This window comes from Danio aesculapii, chromosome 5 (assembly GCF_903798145.1).
Source record: "Danio aesculapii chromosome 5, fDanAes4.1, whole genome shotgun sequence".
NCBI lineage: Eukaryota > Metazoa > Chordata > Actinopteri > Cypriniformes > Danionidae > Danio > Danio aesculapii.
Genome location: NC_079439.1, coordinates 11,727,172 through 11,743,022, shown reverse-complemented (window position 1 = coordinate 11,743,022; position 15,851 = coordinate 11,727,172). Strand labels below are relative to the sequence as shown.

Sequence of the window (15,851 nt, the reverse complement as noted above, 5' to 3'; positions counted from 1 at the left end):
TTTTATTTATTTGTTCTTCCTTTATGTATATATAATATAATTTAACGTGCCCTCTTAAGTTATTATCACTGTCATTGTTTCTGTGTAGGTTTGATTTTGTATGTATGTTATTGAAGCGTCAAATAAAACTAAAAACAATAGCAAAACAAGACGAATATCTGTTTTAGCCATTTCTGTGCATTGTATTTGTCCTGACCTGTATCACCACATATTTTACGTCGAACTCCCTGAATTAATGCGTACGTTACGAAACTGACGTTTCACTCACGGAACATTTATGCAACGGCATTCCTTTTATGGAATCTCATGCTTGCGGGACGTTAGTAAACATGAAACGTCACGTGATTTGAACCAATCAGACAACCCAAATTAGAATACGAGGCCAGACTTACAGGTAGCGTTCAATGTGTTCAGTTGGTTGTCAGCAGCATAAGCAGAGGATATATTTTTTTGTTTTATGAACATTGTCAACATTGACGTGTCGAACTGATGTCGCTCCGCAAAACTCTTACGTTACCCTGCTTTGGGCTCGCGGCTCGTGGTCGCAGTTTTAGGAGTTTGGTGACCTCCACTCATCGTTATCATCAAACCAAAACAAACACACAAGAGGAGTCCGTTAACAGCAGCGAGCATGAATCCTTCAATAACAGTATCTCCATCGACTTTGAACTGACCAGAGAAGCCTACAAGAGCAAAGACACCCTTGAGCTGCTTAGAAGCTTGGTAGTTTTCAAACTGTGCTCCTATGACATTCTGGTCGAAAAGAATAAAGAGGTATGTAGTGTGTTTTATGTTCATACGAGTTCAGTCATGCAGTGTTGAAGAAATATCAGTCCCTGCCAGCTTGTTTCTAAACGCACTGTACATGATAGACTTGTTTAGAGTTACTCATGTGGCATTGAAGTGTCTCAGACCAATGACAGGATGGCACCATGCCAGGGAGAAGTCATGTGGTTACTGAGTGTGTAGAGTTACATGATTCAACATTACTGGCAGTTGAAGAATGAACCTCAGACATGCAAGCCTGTTTGACCTTTAGGTGACATGGAGGTAGACTCACTCACTCATTCACTCATTCTAATAATTAATAACAAGACTAATAAACAAATAAAAGGCTTTGTTGACTTTCAAATAGTTGATGAGAATATTCCTCAGTGATTTTGCTCCATATTGACATGATAGCATCACGCAGTTGCTGCAGATTTGTCGGCTGCACATCCATGATGCGAATCTCCCGTTCCACCACATCCCAAAGGTGCTCTATTGGATTGAGCTCTGGTGACTGTGGAGGCCATTTGAGTACAGTGAACTCATTGTCATGTTCAAGAAACCAGTCTGAGATGATTCCCGCTTTATGAGATGATGCCTTATTCTGCTTAACGTAGCCATCAGAAGACGGGTACACTGGTCATTAAGGACATGGTCAGCAACATTACTCCGGTACGCTGTGGTGTTGACATGATGCTCAATTGGTATTAAAATGGGCCTAAAGTGTGCCAAGAAAATATCCCCACACTATTACACCACCACCACCACCACCAGCCTGAACCATTGATACAAGGCAGGATGGATCCATGCTTTTATGTTGTTGACACCAAATTCTGACCCTACCATCTGAATGTCGCAGCCGAGACTCATCAGACAAGGCAACGTTCTTCTATTGTCCAATTTTGGTGAGCCTCTGAATTTGTAACCCTATTTTCCTGTTCTTAGCTGACAGTGACACCCGGTGTGGTCTTCTGCTGCTGTAGCCCATCCGCCTCAAGGTTGGACGTGTTGTGCGTTCAGAGTTCAGAAATTCTCTTCTGCATACCTCGGTTGTAACGAGTGGTTATTTGAGTTACTGTTGCCTTTCTATCAGCTCAAACCAGTCTGGCCATTCTCCTTTGACCTCTGGCATTAACACAGAATTGCTGCTCACTGAATATTTTATCTTTTTCGGACCGTTCTCTGTAAACCCTAGAGATGGTTGTATGTGAAAATCCCAGTAGATCAGCAGTTTCTGAAATGCTCAGACCAGCCGGTCTGTCACCACTTAAATCACCTTTCTTCCCCATTCTTATGCTCGGTTTGAACTGCAGCAGATCGTCTTGACCATGTCTACAGTACATGCCTAAATGCATTGAGTTGCTGCTTTGTGATTAGCTGATTAGACACTTGCGTTAGCGAGGAGTTGGACAGGTGTACCTAATAAACTGGCCGCCGAGTGTATGTTCTATCAAAGACTATAGAATACATAAATATATACAATACTATAAATACCTTAAAGAGATTCTATAGATACTAGTTAATTAGTTAGAGTTATTAGTAACTAATAATGTTATGGTAACCAGTGACCTTAACCTTTCCAAATCTGATTGTAATGCAATAATGTGCACCTTTTGTAAAACTGCTTTGAAACAATGATCATTGTGAAAAGTGCTATACAAATAAACTTGAATTGAATTAAATTTATTAAACAAACTTCACAGGTTATCTACAGACCCTCAAATGTAGTCATTTTCATGTGTGGGACCAAATTCAAACAAGTAAAAGGCATCTACGATATACATTTTCATACACAAAGACCAGGTCTGTATAGTAAAAATGTATATAATCTAAAAAGGTCTGAAATATGTAAATATGTATGTATATTTAGTCTCTTAAGATGCATCAATACATCTTTAGCCATTTTTTGTACTGCACTTCATGCATTCATTCATTTACTTATTTAAATATGTTTTGATTGTTGATTTTGATATCATTTGTATGTATTTGTCTAATCTAATGTTGATTAGTTTGCTTAAATCAGATTGGTTTATTTTTTCATTTATTATGTTTTTATTTATTTAAGGATTTTTTGCATTTATTGTTTAGACTTAATTAAAATGCAGCCATATAATTTTAAACCAATGTTTTGTTTTGCTAATTTATTTGAACAGGTATTTCTTTGAACACAATTTGATTTATGTAACTTTTAAGAAATGTTTTCTAATCTGTTTTATTACTTAAAGAGCCCATATTATACATGAAATAGGGTCATATTTAGGTTGTAAGGGTCTCCAACAACAGTCTAATATGCATGCAAGGTCAAAAAACACTTTGATGGTCTTATAATCTGCATTTATTTTTACCTAATTATCCCAGCGACTCCCATATGAATCGTTCAGCGATTCATTTGTTCCCAACCCCCTCCTCAGCGCGAAGCTAATCTGCGCTGATTGGACCGATGACAGCCTGCTGCGATTGGTCGACAGTGACAGGCTTCAGCACGAGACAGAGTGAAATGCCCAGCTGGTAATCAACTATATAAAAGTAGTCACAGTGCACACGCGCTTCATAGTGTAAGGCTTTTTTCACACACACACACACACAACCCTCCTCAGAAGAACTGGGGAGATCGACGCGAGTCTCTCTCTCTCTCTCTCTCTCTCTCTCTCTCCCTCTCTCTCTCTCACACACACACACACACACACAACGCTCCTCAGAAAAACTAGGGAAAGCGACGCGAGTCTCTCTCTCTCTCTCTCTCTCTCTCTCTCTCTCTCTCTCTCTCTCTCTCACACACACACACACACACACACACACACACAACGCTCCTCAGAAGAACTAGGGAAAGCGACGCGAGTCTCTCTCTCTCTCTCTCTCTCTCACACACACACACACACAACGCTCCTCAGAAAAACTAGGGAAAGCGACGCGAGTCTCTCTCTCTCTCTCTCTCTCTCTCTCTCTCTCTCTCTCTCTCACACACACACACACACACACACACAACGCTCCTCAGAAGAACTAGGGAAAGCGACGCGAGTCTCTCTCTCTCTCTCTCTCTCACACACACACACACACACACACAACGCTCCTCAGAAGAACTAGGGAAAGCGACGCGAGTCTCTCTCTCTCTCTCTCACACACACACACACACACACAACGCTCCTCAGAAGAACTAGGGAAAGTGACACGTGTCTCCTAGCTTACGATCGATCGCCATAGCAACGACAAACGGCAGTGGAACGCGAGCTCACAAAAGCCTTTAACGTTAAATCCGTAAACAAAGCGGCACGCGTCGCGTTTTTAACGTGGCTTACATGTGATAAGAGAATATAAAGAGTAACCGCGTGTACTGTACCAGGTTAACAAGTAACAAAACACAATAAATACATAATTTGCAAGTTAAACGAGGCAACAATTTTAATCGCACTTACTTACACTAGTGAATAAACCTCAACCACTGACTCTTCACAGTTCACAACTCATCTTTGGGTAGAGACTGTCAATATTATCCATCTGAGCACAGCGTGACTTCATTCGACCTGCGGCGTCTGTGTGTGTGTGTCTAGTGTTTTTTCTGTGTTAGTGGGCGGGGCCGCAGGTTTCAAATCTCCCTGGTTTGCGCGCGTAACTACTGGCGAGGCTTGTGTTTCGTGGCTCCGTCATCGCGAAACACCTAATGACTCGTTATCAAGACGACTCGTTTGAAGCACTATGAGTCGACTCTTTTATAGATGAATCAATAGTTTTAAACACTGTACACTTACAGATTTAAGCCTTAGCTGGATATTTCACTTCACTTAGAGCTGTGTGACACACTACATGGAAGGGCATTTTCAAAAACCCATAATATGGGCTCTTTAAATGATTTGTTTGTTACCTTGTTTATTTTTTTTTTCAAACATTTCCATGGATCCACTAGTATTCACCTGGGCTTGATCCTAGCAAACATCATGTCTATCTCTGAGAGTTTTTGTTAAAGGAAAAATATATATAATTTGCAGTTAATAAATATTGTTCAATATGATTTAAGATCATACTTTTATACACGTAGAGTTGAAGTCAGAATCATTAGCCCTGCTGAATTATTAGCCCCCCTATATATTTTCCCCCTGATTTCTGTTTAATGAAGATACGATTTTTAAAGCACTTTTCTAAACATAATAGTTTTAATAACTAATATCTAATAACTGATTTGTTTTGTCTTTGCCATGACCACAGTACATAATATATAACTAGATATTTTTTAGGATACTAGTATTCAGCTTAAAGTGCAGTTTAACACTAGAACCACCATAGGGTCAATTTTACCCATCACTGTTCTTCAAATGTGCATAACAGACCTTCAATAAAACATTCAAGCCTCCCAGTCATTGACTTTTACTAAAATTGCCTTATTTACAATTTCCAGATATTAAAAATGGTTTAGATAGAAATAGATTAAAATGTGGGACATTTATCCATAAGCACCATCATGGATCAAAACTACCCACTATAATGAAATGCTTGTATTTATGCACTGCTTATGTTTGAAATTACTCACCCAATGACTTTTAATTTCAATTTCACTCACTGAATTAGTGGTTTTAATAAATGAATAGTCACAATGACTGAAGGAAGGTGATTTGTAGAGCTATTTAAAACACAAAATGCATCAGAGTATGATGGCTCAAGTTTAGATATTTTAACCTACTCATTACCTACTCCTAAAATAATCTTGTTATCCTGAAATAATCATTTCATGAGTCTAGACACTTTTTGTTAACAGTGGTGAAAATTTTTGTTTGTCTGTTTTTTTAGCAATTTCTAAACAATTTTTGTGCTGGGATTAAAATTTACCCGCACTGGCGATTTTAGGTATACAGCGACCTCCAGCGGGTCTAGTGTTAAAGGCTTAAGGTTAATTGGGCAAGTTAGGGTAATTAGACAAATCATTGTATAATGATTGTTTGTTTTATGGACAATCGATAAGAAATATTGCTTAAGGCGGCTAATAATTATGACCTTAAAATGGTTATCAAAAATAAATGAATTAAAACTGCATTTATTTTAGCTGAAATAAAACAAGTAATACTTTCTCCAGAATTAAAAAAATATTATCAGACATACTGTGAAAATACTCCTTGCCCTGTTACACATCATTTGGGAAGTATTTGATAAAGGAAAAAAAAGAGGAGGTCTAATAATTTTAACTTCAACTGTATGTTTGGTAAGCAAATTTGTTTTTGTCACCTCCAGATAATAGACCTCAGCAGGAAGCTCTTGGGTCAGAAGATGTTTGAGCAGTTTATGAAGATGACGTTCTACGGGCAGTTTGTGGCGGGTGAGGACCATCAGTCCATCAGGCCGGTCGTACAGAAGAACCAGGCATATGGAGTGGGAGCTGTGCTGGATTACAGTGTAGAAGAGGATCTCTCACAGGAAGAGGCTGAGAGGAAAGAGATGGAGTAAGTTCTGAACCAAACAAACACAAATGACCAGGTTTTAAATAATTGTAATTTAAAAATCATTGTCACTTGCCCTAGGGCCGTGCCATTAATTGGAGATGAGCAGAACACACACATCTACAGTAACGGCATCTTAATGTGAGCGCTTTAATGGACAAATACATGCACATTTGTGTCAGAGCGTGGTGTTTAGTGATTATTCATATTAACCCTCATTTGTGTAATAAACAAACAAGTTGAGAATCAAAAGACATGTGAAAGTGAAACCATATCAGAGCCGCACTATTCTTAAAGTGACAGTGCGCAATATTCCTGCTGCCGCCTGTTTTTATCATTAATCAAACAACAAAAGGAGAAAATCCCTCACTGCTCTTGACTGAAGGACTTTTGTAGCTAAAGTTTTTTCCTTACAGTGAAGATGCTTAAAGCACAGTTTAATTGTAACAGATTTATTAAAAATCAGAGAATTTCCTCTGTAAAAAATTCCTCTGTTAAACACCATTTGGGAAATATTTATATATAAAAAAATTCACAGGAGGGCGAATAATTTTGACTTCAACAATCGTTTTGAATAATCGTGATTACAATTATGACCAAAATTATTGTGATTATGATTTTTCATGTAATTGAGCAGCCCTAACTTGCCCCATACTTGTTCCAAGTATATTTGAGTTTTTTTTTCTTCTGTTGACAACAAAGGAAAATATTTTGAAGAACGCTGAAAACCTGTAACCATTGGCTTCCATTATATTTGCTTTTCTAGCATGGATGTTGATGTTGTAAATGGTATACTTAAGAAAAACATTAAATTATAAAATGATGTAAAATATATTAACATTTTTAGGAGAATGTTGTTGAGGATTTTTAGTTGATTATTTTAAAGAAATAGTTCACCTAAAAATGAAAGAAAAAAATCATTTACTCTGTCGTTTTAAACCTGTTTGCGTTTCTTTTTCTTCTGTTGAACACAAAAGAAGATATTTTGAAGAATGCTGAAAACCTGTAACCATTGACTTCCATTATATTTGCTTTTCTTAGCATGGATGTTGTAATTGTAATCATTTAAAATAAAATAAAATAATTAAAATTAATTTAACATCTTGATTGGAGAATGTTGTTCAAGATGTTTAGTTGATTATATTAAAGAGATAGTTCACCTAAAAATGAAAAAAAATATTTACTCTGTCTTTTCAAACCTGTTCGAGTTTCTTTTCCTTCTGTTGAACACAAAAGAATGCTGAACACCTGAAACCATTGACTTCCATTATATTTGCTTTTTCTAGCAAGGATGTTGATGTTTTAAACTAGTTTAGTAAAAAAAATATTAAATTATAAAATTCTGTAAATTGTATAAACGTTTTACAGGAGAATGTTGTTTAAGATGTTCAGCTGATTATTTTAAAGGGTTAGTTCACCCAAAAATTAAAAAAAAAAAATTACTCTGTTGTTTCAAACCTGTTTGAGTTTCTATTTCTTCTGTTAAACACAAAAGAAGATATTTCGAAGAATGGGTTATAAGATATTTTGAAGAATGCTGAAAACCTTTAACCATTGACTTATATTTGCTTTTCTTAGCATGGACTTTGATGTTGTAATTGTAATCATTTAAAATAAAACATTCAAATAATAAACTATTTAAATTATATTATTATCTTGATAGGAGAATGTTGTTCAAGATGTTCAGCTGATTATTTTAAAGGGATAGTTCCTCAAACCAGTTTGAGTTTTTCTTCTGTTGAACACAAAAAATGACAATTACAGGCTTTCTTCAAAATATCTTCTTTTCAGAAAAACTCATAAAGATTTTGAATGACCTGAGGGAGAGTAAATAGTAAGTAAGCTTTTTTTTGGGTGAACTATCCCTTTAATTGATCTTCTGGCATATATTTGCAGAACACACAAGCCAAACTTGACTAATTAACGGGCAAATAAATAAATCAGTGATCACTGTGTGAGGGGAATATAAATGTGTGCAATTATTTTGTTCCATAGCACTTAATTGCTTAATTTAAAGCAGCTTGTTAAGATGTTTTTTTCTTTCTTTCCTGGTATTTACTGTTTTCCAGTTATTTTGGGCAATCATTAAAGTTTCTTTTTCAGTTTAAAGCAAAAATAATTATGCAAAAATCACTTTTATAAGGTGTTTAAACACAGCTGTGAGGCATCAGTGTGTGAATATAACCAGCTTCAAATGGTAAACATGTATTATTATTATTATTTTTTATAACTGCACTTCATAAAAACAGTCTTCGTACAAACATTCTCCCTTTGTACAAGTCATCAGAGCGGGAAAGCCCCGCCCATTTCTCTCTCTCTCTCTCATTAGCATATAAGATGTTAATTTGTTTTTGAGTCTGCCATTATGCTGACACGTAGGCATTTGGAGCTCTGTCCTTTTTTTGTAAAGAGCACAATCTCATTTGAGTTTAAAGCGACAGTCACCAAAACAGCATTAGGATCAAAGCCTAAAAGGAGCAGTTTCAAAGGGTTATAAAATATTATTTGTGGGGTATTTTGAGTTAAAACTTCACATACACACTCTAGGGACATCAGAGACTTATTTAAAGTTCCCTTGAAATTAAAATAAAGTTTTTGTTTAGATGTTAGTATCAGTATGTTAGTCTAACTTATCTATAAGCTACTGTGTTCCAAAACAGTGACAAAATTTGCATTTAGAAAATATAAACCTGATATAAACATCCAAAGCTTGCAGTGTGTCGACAATTTTTTCACACTTTAGTTTATCATCAGATCGTCTGACCAATCAAATTCTTTCTGGTATCTGGCATGCCCCGCCTCCTCCGATATGCCTCTCATTTGTTTTCATTTGTTTTGTTTCAGCTCAACAACTCTCACCGGCATAGCTGTGATAAATACAAAACACTATTGACTATAAGGGGAGGAGTTACTATACGTTCCACCTAGTCTTCATGTTTCAATTGAGATTGCGTAAAATTTCGAATAAAAATGCACATTATAAAGCACTTCACAGGAGCTTTAAATGGCACCTATGATGAGAACTTTCTTTTGTAAGCTGTTTGGACAGAACTGTGTAGGTATAGCTAGTCCACAGACATACTTCAGTGATATTAAAGACAATAAGTCTCTTTTGTAATTTCCTGATGTTAAAATAGGATCCAAATCCCTCTCATTTTGAGGACGACCGCAACGTGATGTAGGAGTGTGATTTTCCTCGCCCACTGAATTGATTGACAGCCGTGTATTAACATGTCTCCATAGTAACGCGTATAATAATATCAACAAGACAGGACGTGCGCAAAGCAACTGGGATTAAAAGGTCTGTTCAGCTCTCTGTAATCATCAATCATCATCAAATGTGATCAAGAATGACTTTTACAAGTTTAAAACGTTTTTAAAACAGTGCATAAGTGTAATAAAGTGAGTTAAAGATGGTAAAATCGCTGTAATTCATCACCACACCCACGTGTCAGTACAATTATAAAAGAAGACGCTTCAATCCCAGTTTGTGGACGTTAAATCAGGTTTATTTTGTACATTAACATAACGCATACCCACACAGCAGTGGATATTAACGTGTATCCTGTCACATTTGCCATGCAAAAACAATGCAAAGTTAAACGCGCACTGTGTGAGTCTGCTGTGTGTGTGGACGTGACGACATTTGGAATAAAATAATCATTGGTAAAGTTCTTACTATAGTATTTCTCACAAATGTTACATGAGATCTGCTTCCTTCAGTTCTGTCACTGTGCTGGTTATCTGATGCACCCAAGGTGGAGACGGAGGCACACTCTGACAGGCACGTGGGAACGGTGAGTGAGGAGAACTAGCATTATAGTCCGTTTCCACTGAGTGATACGGTATGGTTCGGTACGCTTTTATGGCCGTTTCCACTGTCAAAAGGCGTACCAAACCATACCATACCACTTTTTCGCCACCCTTTCGAAAGTTTACCAAACACGAGAAAGGGTACCAAAAGGTGGTGTTACATGTGCAGCTAAAGGCTGATTGAGTACAGAGATACGTCACGAGCTCGTAGAGCTAGCCAGAATGAAAACAAAGGAACCACCACGTTTTCAATACACAGCCGCGCGATTACATCATAATACTATATGCATATAATAACAAGCCATGGATGACCCGAGCTCAAACAAACCTTGTTGTTGTTTTGATGTACAACCACAAATACAAGAACAAAATCTGCTGTGTCCTGTTGTTGTTTTATGAGGCCGTCTAAAGCGCGAGCGGTTTCACTTTGTCCAGGGAGCTAGCGATTTCGTCTATATTTGATATAATGAACTTCTTGAGCTGATGATAGGACAAACGCAGGAGTGAAGTGCGAAAAAACAAAGGAGAAGCCCGACAAAACAGAGGAGCAAATTGTTTCAGCAACCTGAATCACTGCCATGTTTATCATCGCCTTTTGGACTATTATGAACTTGGAATGACAGAATTACACTCTAACAGAGGCTACATGTGCTGGTGAAGATTACAGACACAGAGAAGAGGTTTGCACTGACTGTGGGCTATATTGTTATATTATATTGTGTTGATTTTGAACTTAAATAAGGATTAAATGTATGCTGTGTGTAGTTTTCCTCTAATTGATAACATATCGTAGACTGTAAGAGTCTGTATGTGTTCATATATGTTGCATTTATTTATTTATTTTATATAATTGCAGATGTTACAGTAGGCTATTTTGCACTGTCATTGATCTGCAGTAATAATGTCATATAAACTCATGTTCATAGAAAAGTTAGTAATAAACATTTATACACAAGTATTTATTTGTATAAAGCATCTGTTTTGTGAGAAGTGCTTATCACGTGATATGTGAATGACCGATAAACTTTACTTTAGATATTTATTCGAGAAAGAATGACGTTGACTGAAACATTCTGTCCTACACCACGCCCACTAAAAGGGTACCCATGGTAGTGGAAACGCAATTCTACTGTACCATACTGTACCAGTCAGAGGAAACGGGCCATTAAAGGCACAGGCAACAAAAACAGCTGCATTGTGTTCAGAGCAGAAAATTCTAACATTCTGTAAGGTATAATAAATAATCTGATGGGTGATTTGAGCTGAAACTTTTGGAGACACAAAAGACTTCTCTTAAATCTTGAAAAAGGCGTAAAATAGGTGCCCTTTAACACAAATGAAGACATTTAATTTTGTTGGAAATCTGGAACCATTGGGACTTGGTTTCAGGACTTGTGCAGTTTCACTTTTAGCAGTGATATATAAACTACACTAAACTGAACTAAACAGAACTTCAACTCTGAAAACTGGACAGATAAAGTTCTAGTAAATTGAAACTGCATCAGTGTTAAACTGCTTTGACACAATCTACATTGTAAAAGCGCTACAGAAATGAACATGAATTTAATTGACATCCAAAGTATGACACTAGAATGGCTACTGGCTTCCAACATTATTCAAAATATCTTCTTTTGTATTCAGCAGAAGTAATAAGGTCAAACAAGTTGAGGAAGTAAATGTTGAGAACATTATGACAGAAATTTCATTGTTGTGTTTTTAGATACTTTCCTACTTATAGGCTGGCCTAGTTTGCATTGGAAATCTATTGGTCTGAACGAGACTTTAAGACATGCTTTTTGTCAAACTAACTACTTTTCAGCAGAGGGCCTAGAGGTTAATGGCCATGCTGTGATTTGTGCTCATACTGAGAGCCCACGGAAATAGACTGAGATTTGATCTGCTGTCACAGACGTAAACAAAGACACAAGATCCTATTGGTTGTTTTGGTCAAGGCCCATTGTTTCTGATTGGCTTTTATCGAGGCTGTGAACAGGCTCACTGTTTAGGAATTTTGCCTTGCGGTACACACACAAATAGCGAGTTTATACAGTGTTGAGATGACGGTGGGATTATTTACGCTTCAGACCTGCTTTTCTAAGGCAAGCATCAGATCTACTGCATTTGAGATCTGAAGAAACACCTATCAGGCTTTGAAATATCAGGGGAAAAAGTTTTTTTTTGTTTGTTTACTGCCATTTTGATCAAATTATATCTGAAAACTTCAAACTTCAAAAGGGAACATTAAAAACAAACAGCCCACAATACTTTTTCAGAATACTTAATTTGTTGGCATTAATAACTAAAAACAACATAAAAGCATAATAAAACAAAACAAATCAACGGTGACACGATGACTCAGTGGTTAGTACTGTCGCCTCGCAGCAACAAGGTCGCTGGTTTGAGTCACAGCTGGGTCAGTTGGCATTTCTGTGTGAAGTTTGCATGTTTTCTGTGTTGGCGAGGGTTTTCTCTGGGTGCTCTAGTTTCCCCCACAGTCCAAAGGCATGCGCTTTAGGGGAATTGGATGAACTAAATTGGCTGTAGTGTGTGTGAATGAGAATATATGGGTTTGATTTGAATTAGGGATGCACCAATATGGATGCACCGATAACTCTTAAGATTTAGAGACCAATAGCTGATACAGTATTGCCGATAATTGTAAATATTTCAAAATGTTATTTTATTATACACTGAACAACTGATTTTATTTTAAAAACTTAAGAAAAAGTTTGAACCGATTAGCCTGCTCAAAGCAAAAAAATATAGACCTATATTTATGAGTTTATAGCATGCCAAATATAAATGATTTCCTTTTCTTTGCATAGCAAATTAACATGTGACTTGACTGTTGTATGAAAATAATAAGTTAAATAACAAAATGAGACTTAAAGGGCACCTAGGTTACCCCTTTTTTCAGATTTTATATGAGTCTTTTGTGTCTCCAGAATGTGTCTGTAAAGTTTCAGTTAAAAACAGGCATCAGATTTTTTATTAAACCTTTTATAAGTTTCTCTTTTATACATTTTTGCACCAGGTGGCAGTTTTGTTGTACTGCGCCTTTAAGGCTAGTCCTCCCCGCACACCATTTCTATGTGCCTTAACCTCCTCACTCGGCTGCGTCAGACAACAGACAGACATAAAGGAAGCAGATCTCGCGTAGCGTTTGTGAGAAATACTACTGTAAGAACTTTACCAATGAGTATTGGATGCATTTGTTGTTGATTTGCAACGATGAGTCACACACAATGTCGTTACAGAGTTCATACACATACACACAGACAGCGCGCGCGTTTAGCTTAGCACTCTTTTTGCAAGCAAATTGCAGGCTACAGGTTAATCTCCACTGCTGTATGGATATCTGTTATGTTAATGTACAAAATAAACCTGATTTAACGTCCACAAACTGGGATTGAAACGTCTTCTTTTGGTTCTGGCACGCGGCTGTGCTGATGAAGTAAAGCTGAAGTAAATCGCTGTAATTCATTACACACTTGCACTGTTTTAAAACATTTTAAACATGTGAAACTAACTCTTGATCACATTTGATGATGATTAATGACCTTAGCAAACTGAACTGACCTTTTATTCCCGGTTGCTTTGCGCATGTTCTGTCTTGTTGATATGATTATACACGTGACTACCGGGACATGTTAATACGCAGCTGTCAATCAATTCGGTGGGCGGGGGGACCGCACTCCTACATAAAGTTGCGGTCGGTCTGAAAACCGCTCCAATTGGTCCACCGTTTTTATGTTGCTAAATTGAAAAAAAAGGACTGGGTGTGTTTATATCACCCCAATATGACGGTCTATACACCATACCTACACATATGTCTGTCCAAACAGCTTGAAAAGTAGATTTTTCACCATAGGTGCCCTTTAATTGATTTAAGTAAAATGAAAATTAAAGAATTAAGGACTGAAACCAGCTCAAATGTTCTTGAATAAAACGTGTTACAGTAATGTTCATATGTACAAATATGTAATGGGCGTTTTGAGAGGTGTTTTGACAGTTCAGAGCCACCGTACAAGCAAAAAGCTAAATACAGATAGTATTACTTTAGAAAATAGAAAATGAATAGATTCATCCTATTTGACATTGTAGATTCTTTTGAACACATGTAGCTGCTGCTTATCAATCAGACAACGCTTCTATGTTCGTTCTTGCTGTCAGTTGCGAGAAAAGTCAGATTTGTCCTCGAAAGTCAGATTTTGATAGAACACCTGAGCATTGAGCACTGATGATTTTATGACAAACACAGTGCATAATATAAAGACAGAATGTAGCGGTGAGTTGTTCACTGCTCTAAAATATCATCTTTTCAAATATCCGGGTAAAAAAAAAACACCTTTTTCCCCCTTTGAACATAATATATTTTATTTTTTGAAAGATTTAAAATATTTTAGAACAGTAAACATGTCAGGCTAAATAACTCAAATCAATTATTGACTTCTGCTGTCTTCATTAGTTTCAAAACCACTGATTTCTTTACAATTTAAAACAGCATCTTTGGATATTTTCTGCTGAAGATACTCTTGACAAAAAAACAAACAAACAAAAAACAAACATTTTGGTGGTTTTAAAACCTTGACTTTTTCAAACCACTGTATACCTTGAAAACGGTTATCGTCCCATGCCTACTGGAGAGCCACATATTTTAGGTGAAAGAGCCACATGTGGCCATAGGTTCCCTACCCCTGTTCTTGGTGGTTGCTAAGGCGTTGCTAGGTGGTGCTAAGGTGTTGCCAGGCAGTTGGTAATAAAATACCATGGTTGTAGTATGAATTAACATGTTGCTAACACATTTCAAGCATAAATTTGCAAGTTGTAAGCATGGTTATAGTATGAATTAGCATGTTCCTATCATGGTTCTAGTATGAATTAGCATGTTCCTATCATGTTTCAAGTATGAATTAGCATGTTGTTAGTATGTTTATAGTATGAATTAGCATGTTGCTAGTAGGATTAGGATGTTTGTATGTTTGTTAGTATGTTTATAGAATGAATAAGCATGTTGCTAGTTTGATTATTATTATATTGTTGATATGTTTTTAGAATGTTGAAAGTATGTCCAATGTAAAGTCAATGGCAGTTTTTTTTTTTACAATGGAAGTCTATGGGACAGTTGCTAGGCTGTCATAACGTGGTTGCTAGGGTGTGGCTAGTAAGTTGAAAGGTTATCAGTGATTGGCAGATTGGTCTGAGTTAAATGAGCCCAAACTTAAGTCTGTATGACAGTCTGGCGCAAAGTTATGAGGTCACAAAATTTGGTAACACTTTATTTTGATGGTCCACTTGAGTTTTAGTAGACTGTCTGCTTAATATCTGTTGATACTGCTCCTTCAACAGACATTTAACTGACTATAAGAAACTTGTCAAGTACAATTCAACTTACACTAACCCCAACCTAACAGTTTACTTATAATCTAATGAGAATTAATTGGCATGTAGATGCAGTGTAACTTAAATTCAACAAACGGACCATCGAAATAAAGTGTGACCCAAAGTTTGGTCCAATGTTAAGTCAATGGGACTTTTCCGAACTTTCCAGGTCAGTTTTCAGAAAACCGTAAGTCAAATCAGTTGGAAAAGATATAGGATACCGAGTCAGACCAGTTTGGAGTTAGTTTGGTGGTTGTAGTATGAACGGTCTAGGCGGAGATGCATATAGAAGAGGAAGTCTTAGTCTCAGAAGAGAAAGATAACTGAAGAATAATAAGTTTATGTAGTATAGCAGTATGTTGGATTTCTAAAAATTGTAATAACAAAAATAACAATTTGTATATAATATTCCAGTTTAGGTCTTAATGTATTTTTATACATTTATTTCTATCAGTTTTAATTTGT

General features: G+C 36.6%; 1 protein-coding gene across 2 annotated transcripts in view; it reads left to right on the top strand.

The window, feature by feature from the left end:
- The first annotated feature begins 376 nt into the window (after window positions 1-376).
- prodhb (proline dehydrogenase (oxidase) 1b) overlaps window positions 377-15,851 on the top strand; it is a 62,666-nt gene continuing 47,191 nt past the window's right edge. The window contains exons 1-3 of one of the 2 annotated variants that reach the window (XM_056457371.1): window positions 377-774; window positions 5,986-6,194; window positions 6,273-6,332. In XM_056457371.1, the coding sequence (XP_056313346.1) occupies window positions 490-774; window positions 5,986-6,194; window positions 6,273-6,332 (554 nt within the window). In that variant the 5' untranslated portion in view covers window positions 377-489. The remainder of the gene's footprint in view (window positions 775-5,985; window positions 6,195-6,272; window positions 6,333-15,851) is intronic. The other variant, XM_056457372.1, reaches the window with a different exon arrangement.